Source organism: Martes martes (genome assembly GCF_963455335.1).
Source record: "Martes martes genome assembly, chromosome: 7".
In the NCBI taxonomy this organism is placed as follows: Eukaryota; Metazoa; Chordata; class Mammalia; order Carnivora; family Mustelidae; genus Martes; species Martes martes.
The window spans coordinates 135594615-135618901 of NC_137894.1; the positions used below are offsets into that span (position 1 = coordinate 135594615).

At 41.7% G+C, this 24287-nt stretch overlaps 1 protein-coding gene across 2 annotated transcripts in view; it reads right to left on the bottom strand.

The window, feature by feature from the left end:
• DICER1 (dicer 1, ribonuclease III) overlaps positions 1-24287 on the bottom strand; it is a 70065-nt gene that overhangs the window by 16992 nt on the left and 28786 nt on the right. For both annotated transcript variants that reach the window (XM_080807362.1, XM_080807363.1), the window contains 17 exons: positions 24091-24221; positions 23040-23174; positions 22434-22594; positions 20455-20623; positions 18519-18991; positions 12173-12305; positions 10472-10714; positions 9767-9921; positions 7018-7150; positions 6190-6265; positions 5221-5360; positions 3363-3542; positions 2908-3121; positions 2556-2709; positions 1450-1632; positions 869-974; positions 301-476 (listed from right to left, as the gene is read on the bottom strand). In XM_080807362.1, the coding sequence (XP_080663488.1) occupies positions 301-476; positions 869-974; positions 1450-1632; positions 2556-2709; positions 2908-3121; positions 3363-3542; positions 5221-5360; positions 6190-6265; positions 7018-7150; positions 9767-9921; positions 10472-10714; positions 12173-12305; positions 18519-18991; positions 20455-20623; positions 22434-22594; positions 23040-23174; positions 24091-24221 (2962 nt within the window). The remainder of the gene's footprint in view (positions 1-300; positions 477-868; positions 975-1449; positions 1633-2555; positions 2710-2907; positions 3122-3362; positions 3543-5220; positions 5361-6189; positions 6266-7017; positions 7151-9766; positions 9922-10471; positions 10715-12172; positions 12306-18518; positions 18992-20454; positions 20624-22433; positions 22595-23039; positions 23175-24090; positions 24222-24287) is intronic.

Consider the following 24287-nt stretch of genomic DNA (forward strand, 5'->3'; position numbering starts at 1 on the left):
ATTTAATAAATGTTTATAAAAGAGGAAGCAGCCCTAAAAGGTCAGCATGGTTACAAAGAACTGCTTCCGTTTTAACTCTGACTGCTGTGCCTGGAGGAAGAGGGACCCCCTCCCCTTCTGCGACTTTACAAGGACACAGGAGTCAAAGGATGTATTTATTCCACGTATGAGACATTCGTGCTTTTCATCTTAACCTTTTAAGAATTACTTTATATAAAATTAAAACTTGAACTGAATTCAGTTGTTTTGCAAATAGGATTTCATGACCCACGTTCTTGCCGGCTGCCGGCACAGGCGTACCTAAAATCCACGGGAAGTGATCGGACTCCCACGCCAGCATCGCTGGCCGTCTGGGCTCTAAGCTCCTCTGCGGTCAAAAGGCAGTGAAGGCGATAGAGTATACTAGGGAGACAGACTGCTTTTCTCCACAGTGACGCTGGAATCGGATGGATAGCACAGAGCTCTGGAACCAGTATCTTTGAATAAGGAAAAATATAGGTAAATATAAAGCAAACACACAAAAGAATAAAAGATTAAATTTAAAGCCATTTTCACTAATGGATAAAGACAAAAATCATAAACACTAGTAAAAATTTAACTTTTAAAAATAATCCTTTAAGACCAAATGGGATTTATCCTAGGATTTACAAGGACGAAATGGATCAATGGACCAAGTATAAAAGCAAACCTCTCACACTTCTACCAGAAAGACAATCAAATACAAGTTAACACAGAGTATTACCTAAAACATAACAAAACGTAAGGGCTGGGAAACTTGCAAAAAATTCACATGTCACTAAGTTCACTTGATAATATAAAAGCCAAACTTATCCTTCAACATATTATAGAGTAACAACAAGCACATTACCTGTTTATTCTGCAGACTTTCCCACTTGGCTTTTCTCTTTTCAGCACTGCTCAGAGGAAGAGCTTTCCCCTTCTGATTCAAATGGCGTGGTGTCAAAAGATTAAGTCTGTTAAGAATTTCAAAATAATTTTATCAAACAAAAATAAAAGGGGCGCTTGGGTGGCTCAGTCGGTTAAGCGTCTGCCTTCAGCTCAGGTCATGATCCCAGGGTCCTGGGATCAAGCCCCACATAGGGCTCCCTGCTCGGCAGGAAGCCTGCTTCTCCCTCTCCCACTCCCCCTGCTTGTGTTCCCTCAATCACTGTCTCTCTCTCTCTCTGTCAAGTAAATAAATAAAATCTTAAAAAATAATCAATCAATCAATAAAATACAAGCAAGTCCCTGCTTCACAGTGGTTCCGCCCCTTCAGTGTGCGGACTCCGGACCCCACCCTGGGCAGTCTTGCATGCGAAGGGTCAGTCTCCCGATTTGAGAGAGTCTACAGGTGGGGCTGTGGGGACAGCGAACCTGTACATCTGTCTACTGACCTCTGCAAATAATGCCTCGAACAAGATTTCAGACGTCCTTTCTGAAACCCCCTACCTTGAAGATGTGTGGTCCACATCCAGCAGTGGCTGGTTGAGATTGGTCAGGTCAAGGTTGTACTTTGTTTTATAATATTCTGCGAAAGTTTCATACTCAGGGGAAGGAAATTTACTCAGTGGAGTAAGATCAGTGTACACATCAGCTACATAAAATCGATGAGGCTGATCAAAATTACGGTATCTACAAAAGAAAAACAATACACTTAGAGACAACTATTCTCAACAAATGTTTTTCATATGAAAATGCAAATTATGAGTAAATTCAAAGGCTAAAAATAAATAACTGAAAATTTCCATTCTAAATATTTCAGGTGGGTGTAAGACGAAAAGTACATTTATAGTAAATGAAAACGGATTCTCCACTCTACTATTACCCGCGTTCTGAATATCTGTGCTTCGCTAACATGTTAATGCTAAACAGCACCTTTAAATCTCTTCATTTCACCACTATGCACAGGGCAGAAAAACTGTCAATGCCCCACCAACTGAGCAGGCACCCGGCATTTCTAATATGCTACATGTGAAAGGCACCAGCCGCAACCCACTGAGACCCCATTTCCGGTATTCATAGTTTGATGATAGCTAACATTTAAAATACGGCTTTAACAAAGAAGAAAAAAGATCAAAGAAAAGACTAAATTACAGCCAACACTCTAATTATGAAAAGTTCCTATATTTATATTTATTGCTCAAGAAGTCTATTCCCTTAATTTTTACGAAATAAGAAAAAAACTATTCTGACTTACTACTTCATTGCACTTAATACCATCCATTATTCTTTATAAAAAGTTTAGGAAGCTATTATTTACAATGAAATCCTTTAAGACTTTGGGGATTAAGAGGATGAAGATTTTCAGAAAGCCTTTCGACATCACTTAGATGATCCGAGCTTCCCAAGGTAAAACCCCTCCGCCAACGGTGCTCCTTCCAGGTGTTGTTTCATACAAGAGGAGGTCAACCAGGGAGGACAGGCCCACCAGGAAGACACACCTAAACTTCGTACTAGTGACCTCAATGCTAGAGCCCAGTGACGTTTCCATGCGAACAAGTGAATCTCCTGAAATGAAATACCACCACCCCTTTGCTTTCCTCTTAAACACCTACCTTGGAATGATAACTGCATCCTGGTAATCTTCTAATTTAAAAACAAAGGGTGTTTCTTTTGAATACTTTGTACTGGGAATGCCTATGCGAGCTTCAGACTTCTCAATATCTTCCATGAATTTAAAGTCAATGTCCAAAGTGCTGGAGTCATTCACTTAGGGAAGGAAAAGACTAGCTTGTTAAAATGTACTACAGAGAAGATTCTTACTTACGCCCTATATTCATGGATGTGCCTAAGGCAGAGCTGTCTCTTGTAAGAGAGTTCTCTGGCATCCACGATGAACTAATGGTAAGCAGACTCCCCTTCATGAGCTAGTCTCAGCGAACACTTCAGAGTCCGGGCCCTGCTTACCAACATTAAGAGGTAGAACACAGTATGCCGAATCAGCGTCTGTGGGTTTAAATTCTAGTGCAGGTTTTTCAAGCCGAAGAATATGTGAGAATATATACTGGTGAAGTCTTGTAATCAACTCAAGCATTTGGAGAGACAATGTGAAGCCAGACTTCTTCAGCTCAATGGATATGGTCACCTCTCCAGAGCGCGTGTACACAGGAAAGTGCGGGATCTTAGCAAAAACAAAACAGAGCATCCCCAAAAGTTAACAGGTATTTTATCCCGTTATAAATACTTAACCTCAGAGGAGGAACGATGCTTTCAATCTAAGAAATAAAAGGGACACCTTGACTTTAAAATACTACACGTTCTGAGGTAACAAAAGGTAGTTACTCGTAAATAGTTGTTCCCTTTTTTTAAAACAGAACCAAACCAAAAAGGTATTTTTATGGGAGTCATAAGGAGCTGACTACCTGAGGTATGGGTTTGGCTGTCAGTATTCCAAAGCATCTGGTGGTATCTTCAGGGGGATAGAGCTTCCGCCTCCTGAAGTTGAGCTCATCGGGCAAGGGTGTCGTCAGAACCATTCCTATCACATACAGGTAACAGGGCTGATCGGGTTTGGGATAGCTATCCCTCAGACATTCCGGAATCTAGAATCGGAAAGAAAACCTAAGCATCAAGATCACGTGTAACAGCCTCTTTTCCAGATACTGGCAAGAAAACAAACTTCTTCCTAGCTTCACTAAAAGCTGATGAGAAAAAGGTAAGAAAATACACAGGGAGGGAGCCCTTTTCACCTCGGTTGGCAAGGTGGCCCGGGGTCACCTACCTCATTATGAACTGTTGACTAGATAAGGAATACAAAATTATATAAAACAATCAAACCCCATAGGGTCTCGTCTTAGAAACAGTATTCATTTGAGTTATTTCTTTTGATTAGAGAATTCTTTTTCTTCCTTGGGATTTTTAGGCTCTTAACACTGTAGAGTATCAGAAAACAAACGCAAATTTTTAAAAGTCCTACATGATTATATAAAGATAACCTTGATTAACTTCTGATATACTGTAGCATCCTCCCAACTTTTTCCTATGTGTAAATGCAGATAAACAGATACACGAGTGTTTTTTCTGCTACCTATGGAATGGCACAATAAAGACTGTCATCACCTGACCTTTCTCTCCAGTTACTACAAAGAGAGTATCTTTCCTGTCTACATCATTTTTAATGGCGATCTAATTATATTAGTAAACTATAATTTAATGAATCTGAGGTTGTTTCCAAACTTTTAATACTCGTAGAACCCCACGCAGGGGAGTCGTGCGGTTTCTGAGGCTCAGGGACGTTAAGGGCTGCACGTGTAGTTAGAAGGCACAGAAACACCGTCGAGGAGACGGTTACAGTGACAGAATATCTGAGAATCCAGACTGTATTTGTAATTAAAACACTTTATTATTAATGACGATGTGCACCACATGAAACGAGTCCAGTGGTCTTTGGAGTAAATGTTGGAGTAGGAAGGCTGGGAAACAACAAGCATTTCAGGGAACAGGTCACATTCTTAATTTTTAAAAGAATGACGTGATTCTGAATCTTGAAAATGCTCAAGTGAAACTGAGTGAAAACTTTTTTAGAAGTAGCAACTCAACGCAATTACAAAAATGAAACAAAAGAAGCACACTTTTAGGCTAAGAATCTTGCTTTTGTTTGCAATTCTTGTGGGGGACAAATATTAGCAAATATTTTTAAAATAAGTCCTTCAATCCAGCATGGCTCTAACTAGAAGTCCGACTCTGGGACATCATAGTGTCTGAACCCCACCAGGAAGCCACAGATGGAGGCAGACGCAGCATGCTGGCAGGCCACAGCCTAGCTCCTGACAAACCCTCGCTGTCACCACGCTCATACCAGCCGGGGTCCCCACATGTGGAGCGGGCACCCTTTCACACGCCTATTTTATCCTGCAAATCCCCTTCTTTCTCAGTCCCAAACATAAGTAAAGCAAAAATCTTACCACTAAAGTGAATGAAACAAAAAATGTCTCTTTAAAAGAAACAGACTCATTCTGGATAGAATCTGACAAATGAGTCCACACTCCTTTTGAGAAGAAAAACGGAAGCCATGTCCTAAGTGGGCATGTGCCCACAGTGCAGGTGGGAAGGAGGGGCTGGCTGATCTGAGAGAAGCTGTCAGGGGAGGAAGTAAGCACAGATCCCAAGTGGGCCAAATTACAAGGTCAGGGAAGGCAAGCAGAGGAATGTCGATTTGATGTGGCAGGAAATAAAGAGTCAGAAAGGCTAGATTTGTATTCGGTTCTAACCAATACTAACTGCTTTTGGGTAGCACTGTCTTCGTTTTGTGGAACCTGGTCTTCCTGGAACACTGGTCTCTTCTTCATCATGTAAATCAAGCTCTTCCTCATATTTAACAGTCTCTTTCCCAACTGGCATCAAATGGTCATCCAGTTCACCTAAGAAATGTAAAGACAATGAACATAAACAATCCAGATGTTGCCTCTCTAATTACGGAAGAATCCAGAGCAGTAGTATTAGAAAGCAACTAGAAAGGTAACGAAAACTAAAGCATCTGTACTTTTCGTGACACAAACTGATCAGACATCACGTGTCAGATGATCTACTTAGGCGTTCATACATTCAGTGAGCAGGGCCTCGAGTTCTAAGAGGCAAACATCACATCTACACACGGCACAGCACAGGGAGCGGAGTGCAGGGTACAGGGCCAGCACTGTGTGCGGATGGAGGCGGGGCGGGGTGGGGGTGGGGGCTGCACATCTGGGGAGCAGAGCAGCCCGTGGAGACTCGTTCAATCACTGAGTGGGACACCTGGAGCCAATGTACATTGTGTGTCAACTCTAGTTCAATAATACTGAAACAAAAAAAGCACATAGCCACTGTTTCACAAAGTCTATGGAAAACGAGGCTTCCCATTTAAAAAAAAAAGAGGAATCTGTAAACTAATTTGAGAGACTGACCCATTGAAACACAAGTGTCCATGATTCAGCAGTGACAAGAAGACTTCTCTGTATTGACAAGGGGTCAGGAAGGGGAGCAAATACAGCGCAGCCATCTGCAGCGCACTGCGGCCATCAGGGAGCTGGCCTGTCACAGGACCTTCAGGTGACATCAGATCTCCACCCGTCTTCACCACCGCCCAGTGAGAGCAACGAGGTCAGAACGCTACAAAATCCTCAGAGAACGATCAAGTCCTTGACATGCTTTTTTGTCTGACAGTGTTTTCAACTTTATTCTTATGTGTGTGTGCTTTTCAAACACTCTTACCAATTTTGTGCAGTTTTTCACAGCATATGAGAGCTACAACTCTTTCGGCCAATCGGATACAGCTCATTGGCGGACCCTGAAAGTAACAAAAAACATTTCCACTGTACATGCGCGTAGCCATCTATCATTAACACATAAAACTTCTATGAAACCAGAATCTTTAAAGCCAAACTTTTTATGAGAGCAAAGTGGTTTATTTTGAAAAATGCCAGCAAGTTTGTCAAAATTCTAATCTCCACAGCTGAAACAGCCATTTTTAAAAGTCCTGCCCAGTAAAACCTAGATAAGTTATAATGAAGATTTGACAATTTTAATGTATTTACATTTCAGTAAGATTTTAATGTAGCTTATTTTCACTAACCTACAAATAAGAAAAAAAAAAAAAACCAAAGATATATCAAAACATGGCTGTACCATACACGTTAACAGCACTGACAAATTTTCACGTGCAACAGAAATTAGTCACCTCGGGATATCTGGAAATCAGTACTGGGACCAAGGACGGCAGTCACGCAAAGGCAGATTTTTGAGTGAACAACAAAACGGCTAGAGAAGCCCAAATATATTTAATACATTCTGTCCCTCAAGTGTCTAAGCCACAGCTGAATGTTGGTATTGGTAAGATCCTAGAGGGGACTTCTAGTTATCTCCTCGGACAGTCTACTGAAGGTCTGGACATGTCGCTGACCACAAGAGACTTACAAACCTATGCTTAAGAACAGATTTAAAGCTAAATTTCCCTATAACTTGCGCTGGCGTAGAGAAGCTGAAAAACAATCCATTAATGACATACTTGAAAAGCACAATCATTTCTTTTTCTAAACTTACAACAATGGAGGCTCGGAGAGGTGAGTTAATTGGCAGATAAAGAGTTGAATAAAATGTACCATCAGGCAACTCTCGGGTTCTACATTTAGGAGCTAGATGAGTGAACGGGTCACTTGGTAATCTAGCACAGTATCTGTGAAGAAAAAGAAATGCTGATGCTAAATCTACACCTGGGAAACGGAGGAAAAACTCTGTATCGACATTCACAGCCTCAAGTTTGATTTTGCACGTCCCTCTTCCCCGCTACCGGATTGGCATTTATACGTGAAGCTTGGGCTCCACCGCTCTGAACTTGGAATAAGATGGAACACTGCTGTCCAACAGAATCCTCGGCAGTGGTGTTCTGTGTCTACACTGTCCAACAGGCCAGCCACTGAGCACCTGACATGTGGTGAGGCAGCTAGGAAACTAATTTTTAAATTTGATTTAATTTTAATTAAAATTAAAACTTGAATTTCAATAGATATATGTCCAATGAAACCACAGAGTGCAGAAAATACTGTTCAGAATCCATTGACAGAGAACAGGCTGCTGCTAGTCTTTGTTCCTTAGTAGCGGATATGGACCCACAAACTCTCAGGGCCTGTGCAAGGAAGGCGTCAGAAGAGGCTGGAAGGACAGCCCAGTATTGACACAACGGAAGGCAGAAGAGCAAGAAGACCACCCCTGCTGCCCACCACTCCCCCACAGCAGCAGCAGGCGAGTGTTACAGGGCAGGGAGCTAGCTAGCTTCAAGGGTGCTGAGACTGAGCAAGGAAGGTGCTGGGACAGGAAGGTAATCAGTGGGGGCAGGACGCGTACACGGGAGGCACTGGAATGAGCAGCCGCCCCGTAAGGTCACAGCCTGTGCAGTAAGGACACCCAAACACAGTAGCAGCCCTGCGGAGTAGGACACTGGCTGGATTCAGGGAGATTGGACATAAAAGTAACGATACTGAGGACAATGGGAGTCCAATCCCTTACTACTGAAGAAGTCAGAAATAAAGATGCAAGAGAGGAAAGCTAGAACGAACCCTGTGGTGTGACAGGAAAAGTGAAGGGAACAACACATAGGTACTCAGACACAGAATAACTGCGCACGTGAATACACACACGCGCGTGTGCACGTGTGCACACACACACACACACACAATCACACAAACGTTGCTTCTAGCTCTAAGGAGCCAGGCAGCAGCAACACTCCAGGGGCAATCAGTACGTCCCACGCTGAGTGCCCAGATTCTGGTTTCCAAACACCAGTCGGCTGCCACCGAAAGAAACCAGAACCTCTTGGAGAAAGAGCCGACATTGAGGTGGGCAGGGAAGACAGAAGTTGCGGCTAAGAATCGTAGCACACCATAAAACAGGGAAGTAATAAAGAACAATGGTGACGTAAAAAGCCTCGTTTGAAGGGACTCCCACTGGCCAAATGTGAGATCATTTTAACATCAAAATAAATAATAAAAGACAGGAACCAAACTATAACCCATGAATAAAACAGAACTCCATCAGCTCCTATTAGATTAAAAAAACAAAGGGAAATAACTAAGTGGAGAAAAGAGAAAGCTCTTCGTTCCAGCAGAATGCCAACGAACAGAAAGAGTAACAGAATTAGAACATCACCGTTTTGCAGACGCCACGGCAATAATCAACTCAGTGAGAAATATCAGTGGATACTTAAGCTAGTGGGTGAAACTTGGAAGAGGAATAAATTTTATACTGTCTCAAACTATCTCCCCAAGAAATACGCACTGGTTATGAATGGAGCAAAGGCAACTTTACAGCGGAGAAAGCTGGCAGGCCTTTCGTAAGTGATCAGAGCCACCCCCACGAGTAAGAGCTCCAAGTGACATCAAGTGCACCTGGGAGGACGGGATGAGAAGAACAAAGCATCACTTATGTGACGTGTGGGCCCCAGGGCACACCCTGGAGCTAATTATCAGAAAATATCAGATAAAGCCAAACCAAGAGACAGACTACAAAATGACTGCCCTATAATCTTTAAAAGTTGCAAGGTCATTCAGGTCAGGGAAAGACAAGAATGGTTCCAGGTTGAAGGAGACTAGAGAGATGAGAAAAACTCATACAGCCCTTCATCCTGGCTTGGATCCTTTCACCACAAAAAGACATTCTCATGAAAACTTCAGGTTCAGGGCTAAATGGGAGCTCACAGCAGTATTCCTCCAGCACTTTAAAGCTTGAAATTGATTCAAAGTAAAAAGTTAAACAGAAAATCTCATGTCAGTTGCTCCTTTATTTTGCCTCTGCACAATACTTATCCTGATACATAATCTAGGTATGTATCTGCTTTTCTTAGTTCTTGGAAATGTTTATTACCAATTCAGGACAAAGAAATTAGAACATAATTAAAAATGTGAGTTAATTTATCATAATCTTATATCCTAGCCAATGGAAAATTCAACATCCCTCAACATTCATGGCACAAAACAACAGATTTCAGAATAAACAAATTAGCAAGCACTAGAAAATTAAGTAAAATCGAATTGAAATTAAGCATGCCTTCGTTAAGTCAGCCTTGCCAACAAACTCTAAACATTTATCACTGCACAATACTGTTTTTGCCTTCTGATCAAAAAGAAGAATGAACGGAAAAAAGCAACTTCTTTTCTTTCTCTCAACAAAATAGCACAAGCCATAAACAGAAAGACTGGTGAATATTCGCAGAAGGTAAACACTGTAATACTCACAGGTTTAGACTTAAATCCTGCAATACTCCTAGGTTTTCCATGCAAATGGTTTCATATCCTACCTATTGATGTGTCCAATGGCCGTGTTGATTGTGACTCGTGGACCACCATCATCGGGCCTCAACACGTATGGTGGGAACACATCATCATCATCTACAACAGGTTCAATGTCAGTCTCTCCAGTGTCAACTGACTTGGAACACTTGTTTCTCAAGATCTGAATATCGTAGAAACAGATTTTATGATAAGAACAAGTATTCTCTTTGCCATATGTCAGGAGTCTGCCTCTGTACCTACAGAAAAAGCTCCCCTGACACAGAACAGCTGTGTCTCCTAAAAACACTTCAATACTCAAAAGTCACCCGATGCAGAAACTCCCTCCCAAAGTAGTCCCCCCAGGTTCAATCACGTGGAGACACTTGCTTTATGCGCACACGGTCTGCACAGTACTGTACGTACACACACACCCGTGTGCGCACACACACACACAGACAGGGGCTGTGTCATCACGCTCTAGTCGCTCCACAACTTCATCACTCGACTGACTACACCGTCCACACTAACAGGACACTCTCAGGCCTCTCCCATAATCCATCTAACCATTTTCACTGCAAGCTTTCAAACACTTTCTAGAATTACTTGACTTTCTCATAATGTCCACACTGCACACGCCTGCTGAGACTACTCTCTGTAGATAAAGCTGTTTTTATCTATTTCCCGGCACATAAAAAATAATCAGAGATATCCTATTGACTTTTGGATCTTACCTTTTCAATAGCTTTGTATGTTTTCAGGTCTTCTTCAAAACTTTTTATTCTGTCTGTATCCGCTAACATTATATAATTAGAGATCGGCGCCCTTGCTCTTCCCTTAGATTGAACATAGGATCGATACTCTGTGGGCAAATCAAATCGAACCACCAAGTTGCACTTTGGTATATCAACACCCTCTTCCACAATACTTGTTGCAATGAGGAGGTTGGTCTCATGTGCTCGAAATTTCCTAAGGACCTGAAAAAAGTCCACCAAGAAAAGCAATTCTAAGAAATTTCCAAAGCAACACTGTAGTAGAAATAAGAGACAACTGTCACTTTCTTTTAAGATTTTATTTATTTACCTGTCAGAAATAGAGAGCATAAACAGGGAGAGCTGCACGCAGAAGGAGAAGCAGACTTCCCGCTGAGCAGGGAGCCTGATGGCGGACTTGATCCCAGGCCCCTGGAATCATGACCTGAGCCGAAGGCTGACGCCTAGCCGACTGAGCCACCCAGGCACCCCACAACTGTCATTTCTGACACATACTCTGGGTACACTAAATCTTTTGGTCCAGGCTAAGGAAGATGACGACACCACACAAAACTCAAGATGCATGAACACATGAGCAAAGAGACTCCTCTGATTTAATGACAGTTTTCAACTGAATAGGACTTGAAAAATCAAAGTGACTTTCTACCATACAGAAGTACACACAAATCACAGAAAGCCTTCGGGTTGAAGAGGCTGGCTTCTTCAAGGGCCACAGGAGATCTAACCAACAAAGTGACCAAACGAATCCACTTCTGGAGTCCTGTTGACACTCTGACCCTCCGTGGTAGTGTCTTATGTCTGTGAGACTGTGCCAACAGCCCTCCAAAGAGGTCAAAACCCTTTCACTAAAATCCCTAAAATGCTTGTAACTTAAAAATTACAAGTAAGGCATTACCTATTTTCTGGCATCTTGGGACATTTTTCAACTTAAAGAATCAGAACTACTGATTAAAAAGTAAAGTGGAAATTTTTTTTCATATTAAATCTAAAATAACATCATTTCTCAATCCAGGATAAGTAAAGTAAGTTGGCTTCTAAAACAGATCTAACACACTGGTGGGCTATTGGACTCCCCAAACTTGGAATATTATCAAAAAGCTAGGACACAGAAAATGAGCTTCAATGTGAATTATTCTACCTCTAAGTTAAATAACAAACTTCAAATAAAAAGTTTTTGTTTGCCAGCCAGAACACTGTATTAGGTTTCACATCTTTACTATGCTGTCTCCTATATTAAAATCTTAAAATGCATGAAAAAAATTAAGCCAGAATCTTTAACGTATTCAACCAAGGCAGGACTTTAAATAGAAAACAAAACACTTTCTAGGGGGAAAAAAAACCATTTTGTTGCTCACTCACATGGAGTCAACAGGAGTTATGGTTACACATGCTTTGTTTTTCTGTGAAATGCCAACAGTCCAATAAAGGAGAATGAAATGGCTGATGGCAATTAAGAGAAAACTGATTTACCAGACCACTCTTCTAATTCTGAACATGTGAATCACTACACAGCTACTTCATAGGAGACAGCCAGTCTATCTGTAAGAAATATTCTATATTACCAAAAAATACCAAGCAACCATGAAGAAAGGGAGTTCCAATGAGCAGAGTTTATATATACTCTGAAAACTGTTATTGTACAATTATTTCAACTTAAGTTACCTCTTCCTGTTTTCTGAATTCGGCTTCCATCTGTTTGTTACGAGGCTGATTCTTTCCAATGCCATGTCCAGTTATAAAATTGCTGCTGATGTAAGCCAGCTCTGGATCTTGTTTGCCAGCTTCCTTTATCAATCTAAGAAAATTATATACATTTGGAAGTTAAGCATTGCTGAGGGAAAAAAAATTAAACTTTTGTTTGTAAGGTCTCCCTGAAAATAGAAATACACGTATGTTTGCCAACATACCTAACAAAACGGTCTTGGTGCTTTTTTCCAACTAGCTTAAACAGAAATCACTGCCACTCTTCCCTGTGTGGATCTGTGGACCAAACACTCACAACCCCAGATAGAGGGCTGATTTATACTGACAAACAAAAAGGTCACGGTACTTCAAACTGTCCAATTTGGCCGTGACGACTTACTAGAAACGTGGCCCTGTAGGGGACAGAGCAAGGCAGAGAGAAACGTGGAATCCTCATATACCTTGGCTTCAAGCCAGAATCTATCAAGAAAAAGCCACCCACTTCTCTGCAGCTCACTGCACTTCTCTCCACGCACACACAACTTGGGCCGGCCGTCGCCGTCCTTGTCTCCACGGCCAAGTTCATACAGTGTGAGTACCAACACCCAGTGCCAAGGGGCGACCCTACAGCAAGGGAAACCTCATTCCCCTGCTACATGGACGAAGAGAGCTCCTGCCATGTGTGGAAAATAGCACGGTTATTTCTTTTAATCTTACCCCAATGCCCTTCTTATCACTGGACGCAGAGCTCCAGGGCAAGAAATGCCTGTCTACTGGGAAGCACCTCCATTCCCAACGCTTTCCTGCCCCCAGGCCGCTGACCAAGGCAATGCCAGAGTCCCCGTCCCATTCCGTCATGAGAGAGAAGCTTCCCAGCTCGTCCCTCTTCCTGCCTGTTCTTCCGTATTAATCCAGAACGTGAGTAACCTAAAGCTAGCCTTCTAGCTAAGAAATGGAAAAGGGCTACAGGATGGGATCACATTACACGGGGACAGAAGGTTAACAGTTAGTGTTGCCATTACAGCTATTTTGGAAATATCCACATTCAAAAACTCAGCACACAGGATAAATGGTTCCACACCTGACATAAGTGATTCCAGATGGTTCTTCTGAAGTCATACGCATAGTATAAATTCCTAATAGAAAATTGCATTTTTAAGTCAAACCATTCTTTTTTTTTTTTTTTTAAAATACATGAAACAGACCAATATCAAAGAGTTGGAAGAAACCTTGAGTGGCCATCTAGAATATCTTCCTGCCTCCAAATCAGCCAAACACTTGCATGTCTAGGTTAGTTTAAGAGTCTGTTCTACATTCAAATACTTAAAATGTTCAGAATCAGGAACTTTCTTAATATGTTCCAAGTTTGTTTAGTTATTAAAATAAAACATGATGTCAGCAGCAGAAAGCAATGTTACATGCAAACAAATCACATGCCCCAAAGTCTAAATTATGAAATTATCTTAGAAATATGTACTTCCAAATGTTAGTTTTTGTAAATAAGCATCAATGTGAATGTAACAGAGGCTTAAAAAAAATGCATTTCATGGCAAGCATTAGGCAAATTAATTAGTTCAATTAGGCAAAGAATGTGTTTTACTTTGCCAAAATGATCAGTCTAGCAGATTTCAATTAACTAAGAAGCAGAAGCACTAAGAGTAAATGCATTTCCCCTTAATGAAACTCACATCAATACTGCAGAGAAGAGACAATATGCACATTAACAAACCAAATCTCTTGTCAGCAGTAATTAAATGCTATATACCCACGCTGGTGATGTTTAGAGAGAAAAATGTCTTTTTCTGATAAATTAAGGGATGTCTGACCACAGTCCTCAGACAAAGCCACGGGCTTCCAGAGAAACAACAAGGTCTACAGTGCTCCTGGGGCTTACAAGTGAGTAACACAAACTGCTTATAGATTTCACGGCACCCTGAACTGATAGGACAAAGCCTTACTTGTTTCTTTTGACTTTTACCCTGAGTTTATGTGAGCTACTCCACCAGCAAGCGATTTGACAAACCCGGCTGATCTCCTTTGCGCAGAGCTTCTGAAACTATCAGCAGCTAGGAACCACTTTTTTTTTCTCTCTCTCTAATTTCAAACCCATCAGAGACCAGCATTTTTCTAAAATTCCACGAAAATCTACGAAGAAAATGAAACTGAAAAGCATTCAAATTCAAGATTAAATCGGATTATATTCAGGAGACAGAGCCCGCTGTCCAAAGTAAGAGCGTCTGGATATTCACCCTCGCTCTCTGTAGCTCGCGTGCTCAGCTGGCGGCAGGGCCCAGATGGCGCGGGGCGCGCACACGGCCTCCCCAGCTATGCCGGACACAGCAGATACGGACGCGGAACCAGGAGATGTACCACAGGGAACCGGAATTTGACTAAATGTGCTAGTTTACACAATCATAAGGGGAGACAAATTCAAAGAAACAAACACATCATTTGAAATGTCTGCCAGGTACTAAAGCACATTATCAACAACAGCTTTTAAGAGTATCCTTACTCCTTGTACTTCCTTAACAACGTGAGAAAATCCAATGTAATTCCTCTGTGATCTCGCCAGAAAAACTAACACTGATAGTTACAGGACACAGATCCCATATGCCCCAAATGTGTGCATAAAGCCCGTAAGAAAACAGCACCTACTGAATCCGGTGATAAAACAGCCATTTGGTTGTGAAGAGACAGAGACTATCACTATTTTACAAATGAAGACCCTGAGAAGTTAAAAAAAAAAAAAAAAACTTTCAGGGGCGCCTGGGTGGCTCAGTGGGTTAAAGCCTCTGCTTTCGGCTCAGGTCGTGATCCCAGGGTCCTGGGATCAAGCCCCACATTGGGTTCTCTGCTCAGTGGGGAGCCTGCTTCCTCCTCTCTCTCTCTGCCTGCCTCTCTGACTACTTGTGATCTCTGTCTGTCAAATAAATAAATTTAAAAAAAATCTTTAAAAAAAATTTTTTTTTTTTTCACAAAATAGACATTTAAAAAAAGAGAGTCAACATGAAAGGAACAAGGGCTCCTTAGAGAAATGGCTGATTCTACACCTGGAGCAACAAAAATACAAGAGCCTGGAGAATCTAATAGGGCTAGAAAGTCAGGAAATGCTCCAAAAAAAAAAAAAAATGCAGGATGAGGGCCCAAGGGACACAGAGCTAACCTCAAAGAGCACCCCTCCCACCGCCAGCCCCATGGCCCAGCGTGGAACAATGTGAACAAAATAAATCACCTACTACCAGATTATAACCCAAGTGTAAAATAAGCAAACGTAAGTCAATAAATATCAATAAATGAGGTGAAAGAGGCAGCTGTCCTTGCAGGAGAATTCCAGTGATAACATAAATACGCCTCCCTCCAGCAATGGCGTTCAAGCCCTCCCTCCCGGGACACGCTGCACTTGGTGACTTGCTTCCGGAGAAGAAAGTGAGAAATGACACAGTAACAACGTCCCAGTGGGGAAGGCTGGCAAACGCCATGTGATGAAGTTTCCCACAAGCAGGGATGTCTCAAGTCCAGACCATGAGGCCCCCGGACGGAATGTGATGAGAAAGGCACTTCCTCTCTGCAGTGTTCTTCCATCCTAAAACCCTGTTTTAATCCCGAGAAAAACATCAGACAAGTCCAAACTGAAAGCCGTTCTACAGAATACCTGACCAGTGCGCCTCTAAACCGTGGAGGGCGTCAAAGCCAAGGAAAACCAGAAAACACAGACGACCAGAGGAGATCAGAGACACGCAACCACGAGACACAACAGGACACCCGGGATTAAGAGGACGACAGTAAAGGGAAAACGGACACATGCAAATACAGCCTGAAGTCTGGTTAACAGGGACACACGGAAGTCAGTCTCCTGGTTGTAACGGACGGACACACGAGGTTAACAACAGGTGGAAGAAACCCCAACAAGGTAGAGAGTGGAGCTCCCTACTCTCTCTGCAACTTTTCTGTAAACAAAGTTAGGAGGCAAATAGAGGGAGACGGGTAGACAGGTGCTGACCCCAGGCTCGTCGCACGCACACAGTGAAAAGAGCACCAGACTTGGGAGACCAGAAACCCTTTTCTGCCTCTTGATATCTGTGTGATTTGGGGCGGGTCACAAACAGAGTCTTGGCTTCCACGTCTATAATAGAGTGAAAACATGTGCCTTCCTCCCTCATGGAGTGTTGTTTAAGACTTAAAAAGGTATCTAAAGGTAAGTTATAAACCATAAAGTCGTACATACATAAGGCAAAAGGGAACACTTATAAACATAAGACTGTACACAAAGCTACATTATTTACAGAAGTAGCTATGATTTATTTTTTTAATTAGGAGAGGACAAAACTGCCCATGTATCACAATAGCTCAGATTCCCATGAAACTGTTCACTGAGGGTTTTTCCTCCTATTAAACTGATGGAAGGAAAGACTCTGGATTTCAGGAAGTTTTTCTAAGCTTATTAAAAAGCCTGCTGGAACAAGACTTCTATTGTATATTTAATTAGCTGCCCATAAAGTCAACCCTCAAACCGCTCTTGATTCATCATCCAACACTAAATTCCAGCCCCATTTTATGAAAGTTGATCACAATTAATCTGATCCTCAAAGTCAACAGGAAATAACTGATTGATTTTTGATAAAGATTTTCAGGCTAATATTCGTGCCATGAAAACCGGCACATCTCTACATTTAAGAATGCATATAGAGGAGGGGGAAAAGAAGTTAATACACCATTTCTTCTTTCCAAGCACCATAAGATGTATTTGATTCTTAAACCATTCTGTATGGGGGCAGGGAGCATGTCCATAATGAGGCTGGGAACTGTGCTGATATTAAACTTCTCTGACCCCTGAAATGCCTTTTCCCCCATTCTAAGAAATAATCCTGACGGTCAGGCTCTCCCTGGTCTGTCTCCTGGCCGTCTTCCGCATGGATTTTTAGTGTTCTCTGACGCCCAGGAGCATTATGACTGCAGAAGGAACTGGAAACTAGGATGTAGAATATCAGGATTCTAGAATTGTCTCTGCCACTGCCTAGCAATTTAACTCAGAGCAAATCACTTTTCCTCCTGAGGCCCTTTCTCTTTTTTTTTTATAAAAATAAGTGGGCTGGATTAGATAGTCAATGAGTCCCTTTCCAACCTTAAACTTCTGATTCCAATGTAATTCACTACCTAAAGTCATTTTACTTTGTATTCATCATAGGGATCAGGCCCAATGACTATGAAAATTACCAGACTAAAAACTGCCAGATGACTACCCCAGAGTGCAATTTCTCATTACTCCAGTAAGTTTTCAAAGCCCCCAAACAGTCAGAAGCAGTTTAGGAAAAGAAAAAAAAAAAAAAAATTCCCAATTACCACAGGAACCAAAGCTGAATTTCTCCTCAGAGATCACTCTGTGCACAACTGGCGCTTAGAGATCAACTCTGGCCAATTAATGGATCTCACAGAGAAACAGATCATTGTCTGAAGTACAAACTGAGGACCCTTTGTGGCCTTATATACCACAGCATCTGTACACACACCAGAAGAACCATGCACTCCCTGACCATGTGACACAAATCTGGAGTACAGCTCTTTGGCCGGGTCTGTGTTCTGGAAAAATCAACTTCTACTGAAGAAGCAGGTGGACATGGGAATCCACAGCCCTAACCTGGAGGAACTGTCCTCTTTTGCCAATATTCTCTGAATTCTTCCCTAACCTTATTTTCTTCTGATTCAGAAAATTTTAATATATAGTCTATGAACCAACTCAAAACGCAAACCCAACTGTTCTGAACTTTTTCCACTTCGGACTTGCAAAACCTGAATCAATATTGGTTAAGATAAAAAAGTTAACAACAACAACAAAGACAGCCACAATAATTCCTACGTAAAATTTATCCTAAGATTACCTGCAGGAGAAAGCTTGGTGTGAAATGGCTCAACACAACGCCTAACACACAGTCACAGATGAACCACATCTGAATTGAATTTAAAAAAAAAAAAAACAAAACGCAAAACAAAACAAAAATTGCTTTCCCTTAATATAACTTCATCTTTCTACACTTACTCTCTACTTCAAATGGATTAGAATAGATTCTCCACGGTTAAGGAAAAAAAAAAAAAAAAAATCCCAGGTCCCGTCAAATCTAGCCTTTCGGGAAAGCTCCAGTCCCACAAATGTCCTCCCTGAAGATTCCTGCACAGCGTGACGCGTGAATTACAGCGGTGCCGAAGACAGGACACTCACCTAAGCCTTCTGCCAGGTTCAAAACTATTATTACAGCACAGCACTTCATGAAACCAAACGCTGCCCTATTCTACTAGGGGAAAGGATATTCGTGAATCTTAAGAGATTTACCTGTTTAAGACAACAGCTGTGTATCTTCTTTCCACAAAAATGATTCCGCATAAAATATTGGTAAACGGAGAAGGAAAATTTGTCTCCGGCTTTTCCTTTTCTTCAATTTCTTCATCCTCATCATCATCCTCAGAATCACTCCAAGACACATAATTATCCTGATTCCTATTATTATACCACTCAACACTTTCAAATTGCTGCCGCTCGTACGGTTTATATTTGCGTAAGATTTCAAGGAGTTTTATTACTTTCGGAGTCACAAATTTCAGGTCAAGTGAGGCAGGAGAGAAGTGCTCTTCACACAGAGCGTGTATTTTCCTTAGGAAGGTGTCTGTAAACAAGAGAAATTTCCTGTGCAGCTCCTCTTGCTCGTGCTTGATGTATTTCTGCAACTCTCTTACCATCATTCCAGCGACTTTATCTGCACACCAGGGGCCCAGAACCACCAACACTGCACGACAGTCTGAGAGGATCTACAAAAAAAGTAAAGAGCCAAATGCTAAACAGTAATCAGGTAGCATTTTCAGACGAGGTTTAACTGCGATTTAAGCTGTCTTCCATCTGTACCTTCAAAATACATGTTCCCGCTAGCATAAACACTGAGCTCAATTCCTCAAGTTCGGGGGCGGGGAACAGCCAGTAGTCTTTTCAATCTCTACTTTTTCATATATATATATACATATATATGCACGCATACGTGTATATGTGTGTATATGTACGTGTGTGTGTGTGTGCCCAGAACCATTCTTTTGTTTTCCCCAGAAAAAATAATAATAGAAAATAAAAGGTGCAACTGTATAAGGTTAATAAAATTTAATTTCAGTTCTGTCACTAGTTACAAGTAGAAATGAGTCATTTACTTCCAGGTAAATATGCAAGGAATTATGCGGCAGAGCAATTTTATTTTAGGTATCAAAGAAGTGATTTCATTTAGGTATCACTGTATTTTACTGTAGGTATCCTTGCACCTTCCACGTGGCGTGCTACATCTTACAAGTCTAGCTCCAAGCAGAATGTAAATCCACAGCCAGGCTGTAACCGAGGAACTGTCAGCTCCGCAGGCAAGCAGAAGACAAACCGGGTGGAACACAGACTTAGTGAGAAATCAAGGATCGAGAAGAGTCCAGGCATTGCTCCTCCAGAGCAAATCAGCAGGAAAGAAACGGAGACTCAGATTCAACAGCCTTATTCACAAATGGCTGCAAAATCCTCGGACGGTGGGTCTCAAATTTTAACGCATCGGGGTAACTGGAGCACTTGTCAACTCTCAGAAAGCTGCACCCCTCCACCAGGGCTTTAGCAGGTAAAGGATGGGACCCCAATCTGCTTTTCAAACAAGTTCAGGGGGAACAGGGACACGGCTGCACTGGAGGCCACACTCTGAGGACCACTGATCTGAGGGACCTCCTCCCGAAGCCGGGCCATTCAGGAAGGACAGACTCATCCCCAGTTACACACGGCATATTTGCTCAGCCCGAGTGCTCAGCAGTGACCAACTCAGGACATGAACCCCAATCCATCCCGTAAGTCAGGGAGGTCTATATTTAATTATCTGTTAGATAACCATAAACTCAACCCAATATGCCTTGTTCAATGAGAAATGTTCAAAGAGATAAGAAGATAAGGCCTTAAACTAAAACATACTTAATAGCCTCATCAGAAACACGTTTTTGTTTTGATATTAAAAATAAACAGAGTGCACCTGGGTGGCTCAGTCATTAAGCGTCTGCCTTCAGTTCGGGTCGTGATCCCGGAGTCCTGGGATCGAGCCCCGCATCGAGCTCCCTGCTCAGCGGGGAGACTGCTTCCCCTTCTCCCACTCCCCCTGCATGTTCCCTCTCTTGCTGTGTCTCTCTCTGTCAAATAAATAAACTTAAAAAATAAAATAAACAAAAGCCTTTTATTTTGCTTTCTCTACTTACTTGTACGTGCTTACCTGTTTAGAAATTAAAGTAGAATCTCTTTCCTTCGAATGCACAGATACGTTACAGTCGTTGATAAAGTTAAGTGCTTCCTCTAGCTCCACCAGCAGTCTGCCGTAGAGGCCACTTCTGTCTGTAAATGGCCCACAGTCTACCACAATCTCACATGGTTGAGAAGTGTATCTTTAAAAGGGGAAACAGAAGTTGTTACTGGCACCAGAAACTCACCACAGCACGATGATCCATTATGATGTGTCTACGCCTTGCAATCACGGGCAGGCTCGCAGAGGTCTTCCTAATGGGGTACTCACTTTTATCTGCACCTGTGCTCACTTGGAAGGACTCAAGGAACGACTGCCTAAGCCTGACATTCAGAGACTTTTGTGGATCTTGTCATTACCTTATTCTCTCAAGGTTTCTGTTTTGGTTTTTAGGTTTAGAATTTGGACTTCTGCCTTCTTGGGCATCAAGAAACTCAAACAACACAATGATTACTTCTTGGAAGCAGAAACAGGGATGAGGGGGCAGATCCTAGAGGGAAGGCTATTATCATTAAATCTATCCGCTTCTGTACTATTTGAAATTTTTGGCATTTGCAAATGTCAGTTTTGTTTTAATGTGTTTTTAAGGTATCCTCGTAAGGAAAGCTCACCTAAGTTTCAACCAGTTATGGTATCATCCTTGGATCTCTTATGCCTTTCATAAAATATGACAACCAGAACAGCACATAGTATTCTAAAAGCACTAATAATGATTAATAAAGACATACTTAACTACTACAGTTCTCATTATTTTCAATCAGCATTTATACTTAACCAGAGAGTCATGCTTAGAAAACTAGGAAGTATCAGATTCAACAGATCACTTAACAGGTTTACTTAAACGCTCTAACACATCTACTTCTGAAAACTTCAAGTGTACAAGCCCATCAATCTATATCGGGGCAGATAAAAACAGAAGTAAAAGCTTTTTACTTCCACCTCAGATCATTTAGGCTCAAGAAGTCAAAAACAACATGTCCGAAAGGTGCTGAGATTTGTACATCCTATGGCATTTGAATCCTTAATTTCCATGAATCTGAAACCTTCTTTTTCATCTCATTCTACAAAGAGAACTTTCCCCAAGCTTCTATTAAATGGCAGGCATATTGCCATTTTTAATGAGACTGATCATCAAAGAATCCCCTGAAACCACTGTCCGTGCCATTTTCCAGGGTCTGGGAGACCACATGATGCCCCCTCAGTGGCTTCGGTTAGTGGCCTCCAGTTAGCGGCTTCAAAGCTTCAAAGCCCGACTGAGTGAAGTCCACATCCTCAGAAATCAGCTCCTCTAGTTGCAACTGTTCTAAGAGCCACCACCTGATAATCTTTAACCCTGCTGAAGACCATATCTAATAAGGACACTTGACTATGAACTGAATTATATTTATTTAAACCGAACTTCTTTAGGCTCCCTTCCACCAACTCAAGTCAATGTGCGCATGTGTGCGCATTCTACTGAAATTCCAAACAGCCACTTTCTCAAAGACACAAACCTGGAAAGCACACACAGCTTTCTCAGACACTCACACCCATTTTCCACACTATAGGGTGTTTCCAATCATTTTAAAACATATTGTAAAATACTGAATTCTGCCAATAAAGGAGTGCTCTTTCAAAGGATCCCGTGAGACACTTAGCTTGGGAACAACCAAGCACACATGGACAGGAAAGAACAACAATTTCCTGTCTGAGTTCCGGGTCCTCGTTAATGTCCACAAACAGTTGGGGCCCACGCTTCTACAACCTTCCCTCGGAGTGAAGAAACCCCTCCATCCACTGGTCTCTGTGAACACAAGGTTAGATCCTTGCCCTTGCGGGCAACCGTCCTGACAGAACTCTCCAACTTGCTCGCTCTGTTCACCTGAACGGGCGCCGGCCAGGACAGCCTACAGGAGGGACGAGGGCCGAGCTGGGTGCTGGCCATGGGAAGGCCGCCGAGCCCCAGCACCTACCTGTCCAAGACCACCAGGTCAGTTGCGGTTTCAGCATTACTCTTCAGAATTTTCTCCAGTTTCTGAATCTTTTCTTCCAATTCCTCAGGATCGCATTTCCCATTTAAAATGGAAGCAGTCAGTCCCAAAATACGAGGACACGATGGACAATTTTCACAGAGCTAATACAACAAAAGATACTGACAGTCAGTAATTCATTCTTCCAGGCCAGAACAAAAGAGACACTGCTGTGTTAACACAGGTTGAGAAGATGGACAGATACTAAAAATATGACTTATGGAGTTACTATAGCTTGTTTAAAAGACCTGCTTGTCAAAATGGCTCATTTAAATATGTTATGAGAGATTAGATCATTAATTTATCACAGATCATGTACTTTATTTGTATCGTTTTAAAAATTTTATTCTAGATTTAGATTTATTGTAGGTTACTTATGATATTCCATTATCACAGATTTAAGTAAAAATTAATTTAATATTCATTCATTCATATATGGAACCAAGTTCCCCAATTTGGTAACTAATATTACTGCTTTTGATATATAAAAACACTCCTTAAGCTCAGTAATTTGACTTGAATTAAGACTGATAAAATCTAAAATTTTACCTTCATAATTTCTCGGTAGGGGTGGTCTAGAATTGCAAGGTGACACTCATCAAACACCAAAAGGTTAATGTCTGACAGTGATAAGTAACCATTTTTCAAAACATTCAAGGCGACAGAGCAAGTCATAACGAGAACCTAAAAGAAAATGGCATCAGTATAAAAATGTGCCCTTCACCTGCCTGGATACACTTAGACTAAATCAGATTACGGAAACATTATATTGTGGGTGAGAATTAAGAAATTCATTAGTCAAAATTAAAACAAAATCTAAATGTATGGAGGCTTACACTTTGGAGTCAAGAAGCAGAATTACGAAAATACAGGAAGAGATTATGAGAAAAAAAAATCCTTGATAACAGAGACCATGATAACTCTACTAAGTCTACTTCAGGTTTTCAGGGTCCGACAGCCCTATTTTGACTGATGAGACCTATCAGTTTAATCAACTCACAAAACAATTCACCATGTTTTCCTCTTTTTTCCCATTAAACAGAGAAGATTTTCTGGATGAGGTGCAGACTCAAAATTCTTTTATAGTGTTGTCACTCATCACTGTGCGGACATTTAACCGTTTTATTGGTGAGGACTCAGCCCCACAGGTGAGACACACTCGTCCTTGTGGACAGCTCCCGGCTGGCAAGGAAGCCCCTCTTAACCACGTCACCCACCGACACCCAAGAGTCCCTCAACTCGTGCTGCCTCCACAGAAACGGGTCACTTAGAGAAAGTCTCTCAAAGACCCAGAGATCTCAACCAAGAAATGCCTCCCGTTTCAAGACCTTCAACTCAAGCATAAATTTTCTGAAAAGCAGGTTATCTACGAGTGGGAAATAGGTCACCAGAAATTGCATTTTTTCAAACAAGTAAATCACAGTATAGAGCTGATTCTCTTCTATGAAGTAAGACAAAGAGGATGTAGGGGCTAGATTTTAGGCTGACAAAGTACAGGGCAGTACGGGAAAGTAGAGTTTTCAAGGTTACAGGTGACTCTCGCAAACAAAGCCAAGGCTCTGCAGGGATCTGAAAAGTGAAATTTCTCTAGGAGTCTTACCTGGTGCTTAGCAAACTCTTGGTTCCATTTCTCTTTTGTCCAAGATGCATTTACTTCTAGGTTTGAGTATTCCCCAACCTTGAGATCTGAATGCGTTCTGACAGCTGACACTTGTTGAGCAACCTGGTTTGCTGATGACAAATATAATATTTCATGTAAATATGAAAAATCGTATCTAGTAGGCTCTCCAGACTACC